Genomic DNA, 17,185 nt, shown 5'->3' with positions numbered 1-17,185 from the left:
ATTATGGTATAGTAACCTCTCTAAAATGGACACCCTAAACTCCCTTATTTATAGCCAAAAAATGATATTAAAATAATCAATTCAAATTAATTAAATTGATTAAATTAATTTAATGAATTATAATATGGCAAATAGGGGTAAATTATAGGGTGTAATAATAATGTTTTGAGGTAAAATGTGTAGAAAGTGGGGTAAAAATGTGGTATTTTTGGCAAAGGGGACAATAGTACATAATGCTTTTGTTGGGCTCAAGGAGAACATAGCATGCAAATGGGTGGCTTTGGCAAATTCTAGGCGGCTGGGCAGTTGAAGCTATGGATTAGGCTTGCTGAAGCAAGGAGGAAGGCTGAAGTGATCTTGTGATGCCAGGAGGATTGGCACTGGGCGTGGAAGCTTGGTTGAGTCAGGGAGTGTGATGTTTCGGTGGGCAGAATTGATGCTGGCAGGAGGCTGGAGTGAAGTTGAACGTGGCTGATGTGAAGCTGGGCTGAGCTGGGAACGGGCCTAGCGAATTGGGCCTGACTTGGGCTTGGCTGAAGGAAGCATGCCATATCTCAAGCTATTCTCTTTCAAATTTGCCACTTGTTTTCCTTTCTTTTCTTTACTTTTTAAAGCCAAAAAAAATACAACTTACTCTCTACAAAATAAACATAAATTAAATCAAATTCAAATATTTTCAATTATAAAATAAATCAAGCTAATTATTTGAAAATATTAATTATAACTTAATTTATATTTAATACTTAAGCTTAATAATATAACATTTTTTACCACAAATTAAACTACAATAATTCAAATAATTAAACTACAATATATTACAACAAAATAACTATAAAAACACACAAAAATCTATAAAATCAAAATAAGACTAATAAATTTAAAATTACTTAAAAACTTAATAAATTACTTAAAAATCAAGAATTAAGCAACAATTAGCACATAAAAAGTGGTAAAATAACTCTATTTTGTATAGTTATCAGTTTGTTTGTTAAGATAAAGATTGCTAGCCGTGTTTTTGAGTTTGATTGCTGCTTTTTTTTTTCTTTCTCAAAATCACATTTTCTCTTTAGTTTTGGAAATGAGTTTTGTTGAATTTGGGTGCTAACTCGTACAAATTGGTTGAGACATTTTGTCGAGCATTATGTATATGATTTGTAGTAGACTCGTACAAATTGGAATAGGGACTTTGAGTAATATTTTAATCACTGCAAGTGCAAGTTGTGTGAGGAGTTTGAATTTTGAATGAATTTTTGTTGGTGTACCGGTCTTGCATCTTCAATAGACTTAGATTTGTTGCTTAATTTTTATCTCTATGATAATTTTTACTGGAACTTTACATTTTTATTGTTTATTTATTTCTAGGCTATAGTCAGATTATTGAATGTAAAACTTGATGAAACCAAAAACTACAGTACAATTGCAGCAACCCAGTAGAACACCTGAACAACAATCTAGAAAACACTCTTCTGTGCAAAAGTTAAATTTAGATGTTTTTTGAGTTTCAGTGCTATCTAAAAAATGATGCATTTGTTTTCTATCCCTTTTCTTTCATTGTTATGAAAAAGAAAAATGGATAAAATAACATGACAATAGTACAGGAACAAAAATATTAAAATAAATGTTACATATATGCATCATTACCTTCCTCTTATTTAGAACAATGTTCAGTGTGTCATCTAGCTATCTCTTCTTGTATTTCCTTGAATTGTCCAAAGCACCATCAGTCAATGCAACAATTAATATGAAACTTATCAGAGTAATAAAAGCTACAAAATTAAGCAGCATATTAAATTAAAATAGCATAGCCAATTTAAGCAGCATTGATATGTTTTTTACGAGTGACTGTTGTTCATGATCTTCAAGCTTAGTTATTAACATTAGTCATATGAGTGGAAATATTGTCTGAGGTATACAGAATTTATAGTAGTTATACCTCATTTTCTGAGTCGATTGCATTATCCGTACTCTCATTTTCTTCCCTGTTTTCTGTTTCTGAGGTTTCTTTAAGGTCTACTCCTTCCCCTTCCGTACACGCAACACTTGTGACATCTTCACTTGCTAGTCGTGTCTCACTTTCTTTAGGCATCTCATGTAGCAAATTTTCAAGCTTTTCTCCTGGTTCGTCTTTCTGCATTGCTTGTTGTTTATCTACTTCACTTGTTAATGCTACTTCTATACCTCTTTCAATGGTTGTAACATTATTTTCAACATCAACTTCCACTACTCTGGTAGAACAAGTGTCCTCAACTTTATTCTCCTCTTTTAAAGCATCCACTGGATCTAGCTCCTTATGAATTGCCTTCTGATCTTCAATATTCACTAATGAGGCTCTAGCAAATCCTTCAACATCCTCCTTTGTTTGGCATGGAACACTCTCACTTCCTCCAGCTGTTTCTAACTCTTCAGAAATCTACAAAATAAATGACTTTCAAATTAGAGTACACAATCTTAAGTTTTTTAGAAAGGGAAACTAGGCTTGATGATTTTTCACCTTCAATTCATGATCTTTTAGCATTTATTTTCTTCATTTTCATCTTGTGACTTAACAAATGTTATATCAATATATTGGAGAAAATTAGAAAAGAAAATAAATGCAACTAACATTACATATTTTGAGTTCCATATTAACTTGTGCTCAATGTTGGATAGACTTAATATTTTCATATTTTGATGTATTTTAATCCATTTTTGGTAAATGTATCTGTTTTTCTCAGGTTGCTACAGTTTTTAACGAGTCATGGTTCATACACGGTTTTCGTCTGCATCTCCTGCATCTCAAACAAATATTCCAAATTCTAAATCAAATATGAAATCTGCAGTTGCTTCTGTTAGTGAAGCAAGAGTGAAGAGAAGCCTCTATAATTCCAAACATGATGCTAGGAAAGCAAAAAGATAAAAAAAAAAAAAAAAAAAGCCAATTAATTATTGAAGAACCTTGTGAATCTGCTCCTAAGGAATTTTTCAATTCCTTTCACTTTAGCAATGATTCTTGAGTTTCCTATGTTTTACTATTCTACATTTACTTTTAAGTAGGTATTATTAGGTTGCTTAGGGTGGTTGTTTATTGGTTGGTTTCTAAGTTGCTATATATTTTCAATGCTTTCCAAATTAATTGATTTGTGCTTATATTGTTTAAATGTTGTCTATGAATTTCTTAGGATTTTATAGGATTGTTAAATATGTTGTTTTTTATGTTGTTGATTAGTATTATGAGGTGGTTAGGTCTTTTGAAGGTTTCTTAATCATGCCTTAATTTCATTTTATATCTTGCGATTGGCTTTGATAATACACATATAAATATATATATATAGTGTTATTGATATATAGTCTCATAGTCTAGTATAATAAGACACTGAAAGCAAATGGTGAATGGAGATAGAGGAGTTGCTGAACTGACTGTAATGCGACTGAGAGATACTTATTTACGTATTGTTTATAGGGTTGATTCAAAGTTTATATGGTTGCTTTATTTGTTGCTAGAAAGGGTTGCTAGGTAGGGTTGTTGTATTCTTTCAAGGGTTGCTTAAGTGGTTGTTGTTTGTGTTATTAGTTTTATATGTTGTTAATGCATATTATGGGTTGATTAACAGTTTCAATGGTTGCTTAATTGGTTGTTCTTTGTGTGCTTAATAGGTTGATGTGTTTTGCTTAAGAAGTTGTTTGGGTTACTTTTGTAGTTTTAATGGTTAATTAACATGTTTTTTTATGGATTGCTGATTGTGGCTTAATTTATTAATATTTGTATTTTTCTATATAATATTGTGTGTTCTTTTTCTATGTTTTATAGGGTATGAATTTCCTAATTCATCCGGATAATCGCTGTTCTTCAAAAATTACTTCTACAATCAAATATTCTTTGATTCAAGCTATCCATGAGAAGCTTTCAACAAAGCAAGTTAATCATTTTGGTAATTCTTGTTTTGGCCATTTCCTAAATCTGCCAGAGTTCACAATGCAACATCATCTTTTACACAATCTATTGCTAAGAGAGTTGCAACAACCCAACAAGCTAGAGATTTGGGTTGGTGTAAATGGCATGAAGCTTCGATTTGGGATAAGGGAGTTTGCATTAGTCACCGGATTGCGGTGTGTGGGCTCCACAGATAAAATCAAATATGTTTCAAAGGATAATGGTCTTTATTCTACATATTTCAAGGATCATTCGAAGATCAATAAGAAACTTCTTAAAGAATTCTTTGATGGGAAAAAATGGAAGAATGATGAGGATTCCTTGAAGATTACATTGATGCATTTTCTGCACAATTTCTTGCTTAGTTCTTCTGAAACTAATATTGTCCCCAAAGAAGACTTTAATATTATTGATAGTGGTCAGTTTTCCGAATTTCCTTGGGGTAAAGAAGTTTTCAAGGCTACTGTTGAACCTTTAAAGAAAAGGATTGTTGTAAAAAATAGTAAAAAAGAGAGCAACAAAGATGACAAGAAAAAAGAACAGGCTTTCTATAGGTTGCTTGGATTTCCATATGCCTTCCAAGTATGGTTTTTTGAGTGTTGTCCATATTTGAATGGGAGATATTGTCATCTCTCTCAAGGATCCATCCCACGTATTCTCAAATGGTCAAGCACCATTCAACCTACATTTGCAGAAGTGACCAAGTTGTTATCTTTGAATGTTGCTGAGGTATTTTCATTTTTAATAATATGCTTCTAATTATATTCTTTTTTATATCTATATATAAAAAAACATTTGACTTTTATTGTAGTTGAAATTGAGGAATATATATCCTACTTCCAAGGAGAGAAAAAATTCAGAAATAAACAGTTTGTTTCCAAAAGAGAAGGAAGCTATTGAGGATGAAATTGGTGTTGCTGATAATGTTAGAGTTGCTCACGGACATAGAGCAACTAATTCTAGAGTTGCTGCATTAGGAGATGATGACTTTGTAGAGACTCCACCTTGGTCTGTTGCTAGTGATTCTTCACCTTCTTTGCCTGCTATTCATCCTCACTTTGATGCTGGTGGTTGTTCATCTCCTACGCCTGAGATGCCTCATGTTTCGCTAAGTAGCATCCATGCACAGTCGCTAGCTTTAGAGGCATGCAACAAGAGATTAGAAGAAAGCAACACAAGATTAGAAGCAAGCAACAAGAAATTAGAAGAGAGCCACAAGATTGTTATTAATGAGTTGTCTTCATTGAAGAGTCATGTTCATGAAGGATTTTTGAATCTTCAGAAGTTATTTAGTTCCCATTTTGTAGGGAAACAGGTATGTACTGTTTTATGTTTACTTTTTGAACTTTTTGTGCTTTATCCTATCATTATTTGTTCCTTATTTTTTATTTTTCTTCTTATTTTTTATTTTTGTTCTGTATTTGTATTTTGAATAGGATTCTCATGATATTGAGGAGGACAATACCAACATTTTTGATGATGAAATGGTTGAAAATAATTCGAAAGAAGAAGATGAAAAAGAGGAGGATGAGTCTGAAGAAGAAGAAGTGCATCAATCTGAAGAAGATAACGATGAAAGTGATGATGATGAAGACAATGCAAAGTGTTTTGGAGAAGACAATGATGATGAAGAAGAAGAGAAAGATGATAATCATGAAAAAAACAATGGAGGAAACAAGGATGAGGATTCTAAGGTTGAGTTAATTTTATTTTGCAAAAAAAAAGAAAAAAAACTCATTGATATGTTTTTGCTTGCTTATTTGTATGTTTATTATGTAGGTTGATGATTCTCATGGTTCTTGTCAAGTTCCATCTCAAGTTGCCCAGGTTGATGAAGTTGCTAGTCATGTTGCTGGTGAGGTTGTTGATTCTCAAGTTGCTAAAGATCCAGAAGTTGCTAGAGTTGCAACTGAGGTTGCAGAGGCAGTTGCTAAAGATCCAAAAGTCTCTTTTTTGGATTCTTTATCAGACATTGAATTGGATAAGGCTATAGAAAATGCATATAAAGCTGTAGATGCGATGAAGGCAATTGGGGTATGGTTTTAGTCAATTCTCTTTATTTATTTATTTTTATTTAAAGTTATTGTGTATTACCCATTTTTATAGTCTTTTTCTTTAATTAATTGAATTATGTTGTTGTTGTTTATGGTTGTTGTAGTTGTTTATATGTATGTTTTTGGTTGCTGCAATGATGTATTTTGTGGGATTTTATTCAAACTACACTTCTTTTTATTCAATTTTATCTTTTGCTTATCATGTTTACTTTGATTTCAATTTGTTATTTATAGGTAACTTATATTCCTTGCAAAACTATTGTCCCTTATGTTGGTAGTAGTGAGATTAACTTAGGATATGTTACTCCTGCTCTACCAAAAAGGACAATTAAGCTTCCACCTTGCCTACAGCCACCTTTTTTGCAAACTTTTTGTTCTTCTTCTGGGGAAAGTAGTGTGATTAAATCAACAGGAGGAATCAAGGTTGTCAAAGGACTTTGCCCATTAGATGACAAAATTGGTGAATTGCCTGACTTTGTCGCTGTTCAAGAATTATATGTATGGCTTGATAAAGGAATGAAAAGTAATAACAAGTAAGTAATTTTTTTTTGGGTTTCTTGTTATCTCTGTTTTAGTTATTTTTTTATGTTTTCCAATCGTATCTTATTTATTTGATCTTAATAGATTGAGATTGTACTCGAAAGAAGACAACCTTATCATACCTGGGTTGCAACTTGGGGTAGATGTTATTACTAAAAAGATGTGGTTTCATGCACTTCAATATAGTGGACAACCTATTTTAAATCAGTAAGTTTTTTTGTTTTTCTTTTATTTTTTGTTTATATGGTGCTATTTTTTATTTTATTTTACTCTCTTTATTTGGTTGCTAAAATGTATTATAAATTTGTTTTTCTTTACAACATGTTGATGTAGTCTTTTATTATTTGAGGAAGAAAGGTATGTATCGTGACTCTACTGTTTTGAAGTTCACTACAACTGATACTACCTTTCAAAAGAGGATTGAAGCCATTTATGATTCTTTTTTAAAGAAGAATCGCGATCATGGGGTAATGAATCGTAACCATGTTATTGCTGAGGTTATGATGGACTTTGGATTGAGTTGCAACAAATCTTGGCTACAAGTAGATCATGTTCTTTTTCCTATTTTAGTTAAGAATGAAAAGCATTGGCTTCTTGCTATATTGTCTTTCAAAGATAGGTTGATTCATGTTTACAATACTTTGAGCTGTGATCGTAAGGATCATGTTTCCTTGCTAGCTATAGAACCATTTCGTGTGTTGCTGCCAACTTATTTGTCTATCATTGGATTTTATAAGTGAATTGATATAGACTTCTATTCAAAGCCTTATTTTGGGAGACCTCAAGCTGTTTCTTTTGAAGTAGTTATGGATGATGACATTCCTTCTGGGTCGCCTATGTGAGTTTTTCTTTCTTTACAATATCTAGAAATCTTAAATATTAGATTATATTTTAATATGTTTTTTAAGTATATAAATTTTGTTATTTTTTTTATGCTTGTGCAGAGACAGTGCAATATCTATGTTCTCTTTTGCTGAGTATTTGATTGCCGGAAAAGAGATTCCAAGATGTAATTTTGATGTTGAATGTCATAGGTCTAGGCTTGCTTATTTACTATACTCATATGCAATGGGAAAACAAGAATGTGGATATGAGAGTGCACGAGAGTATGCTTTGTCGTGATTAGGAAAAGCCACTAACTCAATTTGAAACTTTTATTAATGTAGATGTTGTTGCTGCCAAGATAAAATGCTTATTGGTTGTACTTAAGAGATACTTTTATTAATGTTGTTGTGTTGATTAGTTTTTTGTTAAATTGTTCTATAATTTATTATCTTTCTTTGATAATTTCCAAATAATTTTTTTTTAAATTAACATATAAATCAACCATTAATCATCCTACTCAAAATCCTTTTAAATAACCACATGTAAATAACCCATTGAACTCTTACGCTAACATCAATTATAAAAAACAATTTGTCCAAAAACTATGAAAACTTCTAAGCAACACTTAAAATTTCTAAGCACCATTTTTAAGTAATTATTAATTACTATACTCAGCAACATGCATCTTATAATCCCCCAAAACAACATATAAATCAATTTTTTTTTGGAAACTATTAAGCATTCAGCAACCCACAATCCCTTTAAATCAGTATATACAACAACCTTTGCATTTTTTTAAACAATCATTTACAATCTATTCAACAACCCACAATCTCCATTATAACAAAAAAATTAGCAACACCTAAAGAAACTCATAATCTCCAAAATTAACATATAATGCCTCCTTGTGAGCAATTCTATATGACTACATATACAGCAACACAAAAAGAAACATAAGCAATATATTAAGTAGATTAATTAACAATAAACTTATAGAGTTAATAACCTTTATATATTAAAGAACTCAAGATATTATTAGTAATTTTAAAGTAAAACATAAAGGAAATGAACCAAAATCATTGTATAAATCAAACAATTGAACTTTGCATATTGAATTGAAAATAAAATGAAGCAATAATATATGTTTTTGTAAGTTAATATCTAATCTTTTTTTCGAGGGTCTCTGCAAGTCTTTCTGTTATGTCCACTTTGACCACAATTCCCACATTTGTTTTGTTTTTTTGTTTTTCTCCCATGCAGCTTTACATCTTCTTTTCTTTGGTCTACCAACTCTTATTTTTCCTTCTGGAGGGTGTATTTTCACAGCTTTGATATGTTCAGGTATTTGCCAAGTGTCTTCATTGCCAAGTGGGTATACACTTTCTTTGTAAGTTGCAACCATGTCTTCCTTGGTGTAATATGGCGAACAATATTGATAAGGATCTTGATTCATTTCTTTGAAAACAGCAATTGCATGGGCACAAGGAAGTTGATCCATTTGAAACCTGTTGAAAAATAGCCAATCGTATAAAAACAACTAGAGTAGTTTCATTATAATAGGTGATTTCTCTTTCATTATTTAACCATATAAAAAGCATAACCCTTCAAGCAACTTGTAAAGCAACCTAAAATGATGTTAAACCATAATATTTAAACATCATGTTAAACCGTAATCAACTTATTTAACAGCTCACAATCATTATTGTAACCAAATTTAAATCAACTCATAAGCAACCTAAGCAACAAATAAATCAAATATTTATAACAAACTTATACAAAAAATTTACAAGCAACCTGTTCAGCAACTACCAAACATTATATGCATCATATATTTCAACTATTACAATTAATTAAGCAATTCTTAAGCAACTGATTGAGCAACTACCAGTCATTTTAAGCAACATATACAACAACTGTTCCACCACTTAAGCAACTTTGAAGCAATCGGAACCACGAATTACCAGTCATTACAAGGAACACATACAGCAACTATTGCAACTTCTTTAATCAATTATTTAGCAACCTATTCAGCAACTTCCAACTTAAAATTCCAAAAAACAACATATAAAACAAATTTTTTTGAGCAACTCTTGTAATTTTAAGCAACTTTATAAAGCCCATACACAACACATAAATAAACATATTATCAATCTACAAACCATAGCAACCGCAATAAAATATTTAAATAACAAATTGAATTATAGTATTAAACTTGTTGCATGTGCATATTCTTGAATTGAGATCAACTATTGATTTCTTGCCATCATCATGAACTTCATACATAATATGATTTGTTGGGTGCACCTATTTTTTTTTATTATTAAGAGTAATATTGTTAGTTTTGTATGTGTAGTGAAGTTAAATTAAATGAAAATGCAGTATGTATTTTTAATAAAGAATAATACCATTAACTTCAATGAGTAAATGTAGTTGTCATTCAGGATCACTTCATGCTTGTTTGTCAACTTTGTGGAGGTTGCATTTGCTATGTTCCTATTAGTCCAACTCCATCGTTGCACCAAAGCTCGTAAACACTCTAGCATCGTACAAATCGGTAGCTCTCTTACTGCTACAATTGCAGAATTCAAAGATTCTGCAGTGTTTGATGTCATGTTTGAGTATCTATTGGTTGGAGAGTGAATCCTTGCCCATTTGTGATACCCAATTTGTTGTAGGTAAGGTCGCAACCTTTTGTCAATCTTATCAAGTTCTCTCATCTTGTACTCAAACCTTTTCACAGTGTATGCATTCGCAGCTGCAAAAAATGTATCCTTGAACTTTTTTGAACTCTTCTTGAAATTGCTTTTCATGTTTTTGAGCAGATGGAAGGTGCAAGCCCCATGTGGTACTTCTGGGTACACTGTGTTGATTGCTTTTATAATACTTTCATGTCAGTAAGAAACGATGCTCATGTCTTCTCTTACACCATAAGCTTTCCTAAACTTGTCAAAGAACCACTCCCAAGAATCATCATTCTCTGAATCAACTACACAGAATGCTAGGGGGAAGATTTTACCTTCAGCATCTTGAGTTGCTGCAACCAATAATGTCCCTCCATATGTTGATTTTAAGAAAGTCCCATCAACTATTACGACAGGTATGCAATGGGGCCAGCCTTTCATTGAAGCATTCAATGCTACAAAAGCATATAAAACACATCCCATCTTCATCTTATTTTAGTTCAATATAGGATCCTGGATTTGTGTGATGCAACATATACAGATAACTAGGCAATTCTGCATAAGATTCAGCTGCTTTTCCTCTAACTTTTTCAATAGCTTTTTCTCTAGATCTCCAAGCTTTGCTGTATTTGACTTGCACTTCATGATCATGTTTCAAGTCCCTCACTATATCAGCAGCTGTGTACTTTGTTTTGATGTTTATGAACTTGTGTTTGATCATATCTGCAATGATTGTTGAGGTTGCTTGACGTTGGTCTTTTAATCTTATCTCCAAAGCACAAGTGTTAATGTAGCTAAACTTTCTAATTATGAACTGATTTGTGTTTCCATTCCTTGATGCTCGTAACATCCACTTGAAATTTTTATCAAGGCAAGCAACTAGATATTCCTTTTTGCATGACTTTTGTACACAATACTGGAAATGATTATTTATCGCATAATGGCTCAAAACAGTCTTCAATGTTTCTTTGTCCTTATATATTTGAGACAAAGCAATCTCTTGGTGACGGTTGTTGGTGATGACTAAATCATCATCGATGTCAATCACTTCTTCTTCATTATTTATGTTTCTTTCATCTATCATTTCTATAATCTGATTGGACACCAGCTCTGCATAATCAATAAAGTCTGCAACCTCTTTAGCACCCAAATAATCAACTGGTTCATCATCTGAATTTGATGCTGCTTCTTCTGTTTGTGCAACTTCATTGCATGGTTGATTATGTGTTGTTGTACTCCTAGTTGAGAAAAAAGATTTATGCATTGAGTTGAATTCAATTGTGAGACACAAAGGGTATTTTTTGAAATTTGTTTCCTTTTTCTTCAACTCTATGTAGAACTTCAATTGTGAGTCATCAACTATTTTTAAAGGAGGGTATCCATCTTTAACTTGATACTATATTGTCAAAAGTGTAGAATCAAGTTGAAGCTTCAATTCGTTGCAAATCATACCAATCAAGTTGTTGTAGTTGCAGTCATTTCTAATTACTATTCCACAAACATCAAAGTTGATATAGTTTTTGTTTTGATCCCATTGCCCATTATGTTGGAGTAAAACTGCAATGCTATCCATTTCCTGCAAGCAAGATATACCTTGTAAATAACATATAAGCAACTTATTAAACAACTTACAATCTACCTTAATGATAAACCCTTAAGCACCCATTAAGCAACATCTTCATCAACTTTATTAACACATTAAACAACAAATTAGAGACCTATTCAGCAACCTCTATAACCCCTTAAGCAAATAAACAAACTCTTACGTAAACTCTTCAAATCATTATTAGTAACATAAGTAAACAATAATAAACAAGTACGTTATTTATAACAACCTTTTAAACACCCAATTAAGCTACCAATTGTTCTAACCAAAGTACAAACAAATATTTACCTCCTTTCAATCAATCCTCTTTAAATCCAAAGATATTGACAATTGCTTGTTCTCACACCTTCTTCAAAATGATCAGCAATCCTCTTTAAATCCTCTTTTATGAATATTTTTACATCAACCTAAGAATTTACAGCAACCCATTCAGATTCAACCAAATCAATCAATAAAATATAAAAAAAAATGTAGAATATCTTAAGCAAGCTTGTCAGCAACCTTCATTTAACTTAAAGAAACTACTCAGCAACCCAGAAATTCAGTTTTACCTTATTTCATGAAATTGACAATAGCTCTATTATCCTACTCACTTCCAATCTCTTGTTTGCAGCAACCTAAATATTTACAGCAACCCATTCAGATTCAACCAAATCAATCAATAAAATATAAAAAAAAAATAGAGAATATCTTAAGCAAGCATGTCAGAAACCTTCATTTAACTTAAAGAAACTACTCAGCAACATAATCAGCAACCCAGAAATTCAGTTTTACCTCATTTCATGAAATTGACAAAAGCTCTATTATCCAACTCACTGTCAATCACTTGTTTGCAGCAACCTAAATATTTACAGCAACCCATTCAGATTCAACCAAATCAAACAATAAAATATAAAAAAAATAGAGAATATCTTAAGAAAGCATGTCAGCAACCTTCATTTAACTTAAAGAAACTACTCAGCAACATAATAAGCAACCCAGAAATTCAGTTTTACCTCATTTCATGAAATTGACAAAAGCTCTATTATCATACTCACTGCCAATTACTTGTTTGCAGCAACCTAAATATTTACAGCAACCCATTCAGATTCAACCAAATCAATCAATAAAATATAAAAAAAAAACAAAGCAACCGATAACCATCTTATTCAATATTCAGAGCAACCTTTGAAACACCAAACAACAAAAAACAGAGCAACAAAAGTAATAAGATCTTACCTGAAATTGGGAAAACCAGAATAAGAAAACCCAAAACAATGCCAAATCAAATATCTGATGTTAACCCAAAAATCAATACCCAAACCAGACCAACAATAGAACCCAACAGCCCAGCCACCAATAATGACGGGGACCCAGCGACCCAGCCACCAACAATGACGGGAATTCCTTCCGACCCAGCAATCGGTATTCTTTCCGGTTTGCTATCGCTGGAAGAGAAGAAAGAGAGAGACTATTTTTTTTTTTTTTGCTGAATGGTAGAGAGATTGGTTGCAAATCGTATTTTTACACAAAACACTTAAAGTTATATATAAATGAATATATTTTTTTAGATAGCATATAAATGCACTAAAACTTTTATATATATGTATTATTAAAAAAAGCCCCAAAAAAAGCGGTAAATGAAATATACGTGTTATATTGTTTTAGTCTCTTTCCCTCATTCTCACACATTTCACATCACCTTTTCCTTCTCTTTCTATTTCCTCCTTTAGCCCTCTTTGATTTTTTCAAACCCTAGATGAACACCAAGAGCCTCAATGAACGGAGTAGAGCTTCTGTTTGCATCTACTTACTAGTACTACTTAGGGAATGGACGAATCTACTGGACCACCACCTTCATGAACCCCTCTTAACCTCTTCGGTGGCGTGAAGTCGTTGGACAAAGCCAACCCTTTCTCTTGGTCTCTCTTGCCTCTGTTTCTCTAGTGAGATAGTTTTTTCAAATATTTTATATATCAAAGTCCTAAAACCCATTAAAATCTAGAATTTCCTTGATTCTTTGTTTTTTCCTGACTTCTTATATATATATATTCTTTAATTTTGATTCCATGAAAATTTAAGGTGGGTTTCCTTAGTTGATTATGAAGCTTGCATAGTGAGAGTAACATGATTTTTCTTTAAAGGATTTGTTTGCAGTAAAAAGATACGTATCTTTCACAAGGTCAGGCAATTCATTTTTTTGTTATATCTCAAATGTTTTGTTTTTTTTTGTTCTTTAATTTTAAATCAGAGAGAATGGCTATGGCCTTACTGGATTGAACCAATAATCACATGGTTTTGCCACCCTGTTTGTTCCTTTCTTCCCAATTTCACCTTCTTTATTTTATCATTTTCCTATATAAAATTTATTTATTTATTTGATGAAAAGGCTAAACTTTGTCTCAATCACACTAAATGTATTTGTGATGGAGAGGAGATCTATTTGTAGTTTTAATTTTTAGTTTGTTTGGTTTTTCTTTTAGGAAATTAAGCTGGATCAAGTTCGTAATCAACTTCAGGTTCGGTTTTCAAGTCAACTTCAAGAACAACATTAATTTTTTTTTATCTTGTAGATTTGCCATTTGGGCAATGCTATGTGCATTTAAATATACTGGTTAGCTCAAAATCTCTTTGTTGCAAATTTTGTTTGGAATCTTGTTCATTAAAATTTTGAGAATCATCTTGATCGTTTATTGGAGGACTGATATTTATATATATATATATATTTATATATAAATTTAGGGATAGGTTTACGAAAGTGACGATCTACACTATGTTTCTGCTAGTTATCTAGATTTTACTTTTGTTATTATTAACTTGTAGAGTTTCATGGAAAGTCTTGTTTCTTGTGGAGATTTTTATTTGGTTTTGCAGAAAACTCATTTCTTGTTGATGGTTTTATTTTTTAATTTGGTTGCTTTTAGTATTCAAAAACATTTATGGCAACCCAGCCTTTTATTCTAGCAAATAATATGAGGTGGGTGGCTAAACTCTATTAAAGCTGAGTCTGACTTAGTGTTATTTAGCTACTTTTGATTATTATTATTTTTCTAAAGTTTACATCCAAGAATTGATTTTGAATAAAATGTATGGTTGTTTGTTTTCATTGGTATATAAATTTCAAATTTGAAGAACCTGTATTCATGTGAAAGACTTTACAGGAGACTTTTGGGGTCAAGTTGAAAGAATTATTGTTGACATTGTTTGTATTTAATAAATAGATTTTGTTATAATAAGACTTGTAACAAAAGTTAGAAAACTAAGAGATTTGTTAGTCACAAAAAGAGTAATGAAGTAAAATAAAAAATAACATATGCTTGAAATATTTTAAATTGGTGTCTGTAAACTCTGTCAAAGGATTTTTTAGCATTTGGCAATCAGTGAGGTTTTAAAAATAAAAATAGACTAATTGATACATGACCTCCTTTAGTCACAACTTTACTTTGTTTTATTTTTAATTCCTCCATGACCCCACTCTTGTCAATTGTCAAAGAGAATGTAGATCAATAATGAATTTAGACGTATGGGACTATTAGATCATTATGTGAAGATTCTTTAAAAGTTATTGACTTATATTGGTAGTCATAAATTATTTAAATAATAGGCTTATTAGCTAATCCAAATTAATGTGTACTTTTAAATCTCTTTGTTCTCAATTACATGGTTATCAGATCTTTGATATTGAATTGTATAGAGCTTTTGCATTATTTTTCAAACTATTTGGTCTCTTCAGTATAGAAATGAAAATGATACTTTTGGTTGTTCAGATTAGGCTTCTCTTTAATAATGGAGCAATAAATGACAAAAATATTAGAGGAATGCAAGTTGAAGTGAGATATTGTAGGTTTGTAGGTTTCACAATGGTTCTTGTACTTGGTTATTTATTCAATAATTCTGAATTGGATGACAGACTCCAGTAATTAAGGGATTGATGCTTTTGGGTGAAATATCATTACTTTTAAATATGTATAATCCATTATTGGTTGTAATATAATTGTTGTCTTTATTTTGCAGGAAGGGTCATCAAACTATTTTAAGGGATTGATGCTTATTCTTTGCTATTTTATAGTTCCAGCCACTTTCTTTGTGCACGTTGACCCTTCAAATGGTGAGAACTGATCAAATAATTTTTTTTTTATATATATATTTCCCTTATCATTTTATATACAAGGGAACGCATGCAATTGCACACATACATACACATTTGATTATTTGTATGAGATTTAAATTTTTTTCCAATAAGCTTATTTTCTTTGGAAACCAGGTTTATTTTGTTCAGTTCTTTGTTCAAAATAACACTTTTTTTTTCTCCATTCAACCAGGTTTACATTTGAATAAAGTTTCTTGAGTTTGTATTTTCTGTTTTTGGAGTTATCTATTATCTCAAGTTGTAGTCTTCTTTCTATTTTTTTTTACACATAATAAGCATTTTTTGTTTTATATATATATAGATAATATGTAGAGTTTTGCATTTGAGGAAACAGAGCAAAGTAGAGAAAATTTTCTGAGAAACTCTCTATAAAATGCAAAAACAAAACAACCTTTTCAACTTTTTTGGTTTTGGTGGTATGCTAAATAGTATGTATATATACATATGTGTGTGTGCTACATGGCATAATGATATAGTTGAATAATAATTAGATATTTATTTTTCTATGCTGTCGGGCTATGATTCTCAAACCTCTTTGTTTCTAGTTTAAAATGTGCATCAAGTGTGTTTCTGGTTTAATGATATAGTTGAATAATAATTAGATGTTTGTTAATTTTATGGAAATTAATTTGGGAGTTGTAATTATTTCTTAATTGTTTTTGCATTATAATACTTTCTCTTTTCTGCAAATGACTTGATTGCTAGGCATATATAAGTAACATTCATATTGCTCTAGGAGTGTGGTAGTCTGATAAATAATTGTATATATTGCTCTATATAATATGCAGGGTATGTGGTTCCAAATCGTGCCGCATACTTATCACTGAAAACTAAGTTATAGCTTTAGTAGTCCAATTCAATTCATATATATGTATTTTCTTCTAATGGAACAATTTACTTCTTGCTTTGCTAAGGACTAAATGATTTTTTTTTTGTGATGTGAATGTATAATGAGATTGTCTTTTTTTGAAGCCAAAAATAAGAAACATTTATAGTTGAAGTCTTTATAATCAAATAATGTTTTTTCTTATCTTTGTAGATTATGGAGTTTTAAATTTTATCGAGTCTATTTTGTAATATGATTTCAAGCACTTAAGCAAGACAAAAATATTGTAATTCTGTTCAATACATTAATACAAATTTATTTATATTATCTTTTTTTATATTCAATACATTAATACAAATTTATTTATATTATATTTTTTATACTACATTTGTTAACACTTTTATAACTGCTTCCAATAGTGAAAAAAAAAGTCTAATAATATAGTTATGAGTATAAAATTGTGTTATGCAACCTATTATATATAATAAAGAAAATGTGTTATTATAGAGAATGTTATAACACTACTTTAAAAGTTGTAAAATGTGTTATATAAATTTATCCATTCATTAAAATAATACAACAAAAGTGTTATCATAAATTATACAATAATACTT

The 17,185-nt window shown here is 30.8% G+C and overlaps 3 protein-coding genes and 1 long non-coding RNA gene across 4 annotated transcripts; 2 read left to right on the top strand and 2 right to left on the bottom strand.

The window, feature by feature from the left end:
• Positions 1 to 2,737: 2,737 nt before the first annotated feature.
• LOC133779987 (uncharacterized) lies at positions 2,738 to 7,626 on the top strand. The gene is made up of 10 exons (XM_062219877.1): positions 2,738 to 2,827; positions 3,788 to 4,639; positions 4,722 to 5,225; positions 5,347 to 5,604; positions 5,690 to 5,944; positions 6,199 to 6,497; positions 6,589 to 6,711; positions 6,854 to 7,158; positions 7,255 to 7,342; positions 7,449 to 7,626. The coding sequence occupies exons 1-10, from the start codon at positions 2,738 to 2,740 to the stop codon at positions 7,624 to 7,626; spliced, it is 2,952 nt and encodes a 983-aa protein (XP_062075861.1).
• Positions 7,627 to 8,191: 565 nt separating this feature from the next.
• On the bottom strand, positions 8,192 to 10,139 carry LOC133779986 (uncharacterized). The gene is made up of 5 exons (XM_062219876.1): positions 9,735 to 10,139; positions 9,124 to 9,134; positions 8,931 to 8,954; positions 8,621 to 8,834; positions 8,192 to 8,254 (listed from the first exon to the last, which is right to left on the bottom strand). Exons 1-5 carry the CDS (start codon positions 10,137 to 10,139, stop codon positions 8,192 to 8,194), a joined length of 717 nt encoding a protein of 238 aa, XP_062075860.1.
• An 81-nt stretch (positions 10,140 to 10,220) lies between these two features.
• LOC133779985 (uncharacterized) lies at positions 10,221 to 12,123 on the bottom strand. Its single transcript, XM_062219875.1, has 5 exons — positions 12,118 to 12,123; positions 11,961 to 12,023; positions 11,500 to 11,586; positions 10,557 to 11,406; positions 10,221 to 10,465 (listed from the first exon to the last, which is right to left on the bottom strand). Exons 1-5 carry the CDS (start codon positions 12,121 to 12,123, stop codon positions 10,221 to 10,223), a joined length of 1,251 nt encoding a protein of 416 aa, XP_062075859.1.
• A 1,104-nt stretch (positions 12,124 to 13,227) lies between these two features.
• On the top strand, positions 13,228 to 16,075 carry LOC133834003 (uncharacterized). The gene is made up of 3 exons (XR_009893264.1): positions 13,228 to 13,541; positions 14,079 to 14,114; positions 15,610 to 16,075. It is a non-coding gene; the product is annotated as an uncharacterized LOC133834003 (long non-coding RNA).
• Positions 16,076 to 17,185: the final 1,110 nt, after the last annotated feature.

Source organism: Humulus lupulus, chromosome 5, assembly GCF_963169125.1.
Source record: "Humulus lupulus chromosome 5, drHumLupu1.1, whole genome shotgun sequence".
Taxonomy (NCBI): domain Eukaryota; kingdom Viridiplantae; phylum Streptophyta; class Magnoliopsida; order Rosales; family Cannabaceae; genus Humulus; species Humulus lupulus.
The sequence above is the reverse complement of the archived record's forward strand: the minus strand, read 5'-3'. Positions and strand labels throughout refer to the sequence as shown.

Excerpts from the sequence above, each read along its gene's own strand:
- LOC133779987 (XM_062219877.1), top strand. The coding sequence starts at position 2,738 with ATGGTTCATACACGGTTTTCGTCTGCATCTCCTGCATCTCAAACAAAT. Across the intron at positions 5,605-5,689 it reads ACAAGGATGAGGATTCTAAG|GTTGATGATTCTCATGGTTC; the intron begins GTTGAGTTAATT and ends TTTATTATGTAG. Across the intron at positions 6,498-6,588 it reads GGAATGAAAAGTAATAACAA|ATTGAGATTGTACTCGAAAG; the intron begins GTAAGTAATTTT and ends TGATCTTAATAG.
- LOC133779986 (XM_062219876.1), bottom strand. The coding sequence starts at position 10,139 with ATGAAAAGCAATTTCAAGAAGAGTTCAAAAAAGTTCAAGGATACATTT. Across the intron at positions 8,835-8,930 it reads CTTTACAAGTTGCTTGAAGG|GTTTCAAATGGATCAACTTC; the intron begins GTTATGCTTTTT and ends ATTTTTCAACAG. Across the intron at positions 8,255-8,620 it reads CTCCAGAAGGAAAAATAAGA|TCATATAGAATTGCTCACAA; the intron begins GTTGGTAGACCA and ends CTGTATATGTAG.
- LOC133779985 (XM_062219875.1), bottom strand. Across the intron at positions 11,587-11,960 it reads CTGATCATTTTGAAGAAGGT|GAAATGGATAGCATTGCAGT; the intron begins GTGAGAACAAGC and ends TCTTGCTTGCAG. Across the intron at positions 11,407-11,499 it reads ACTTTGATGTTTGTGGAATA|TATCAAGTTAAAGATGGATA; the intron begins GTAATTAGAAAT and ends TTGACAATATAG.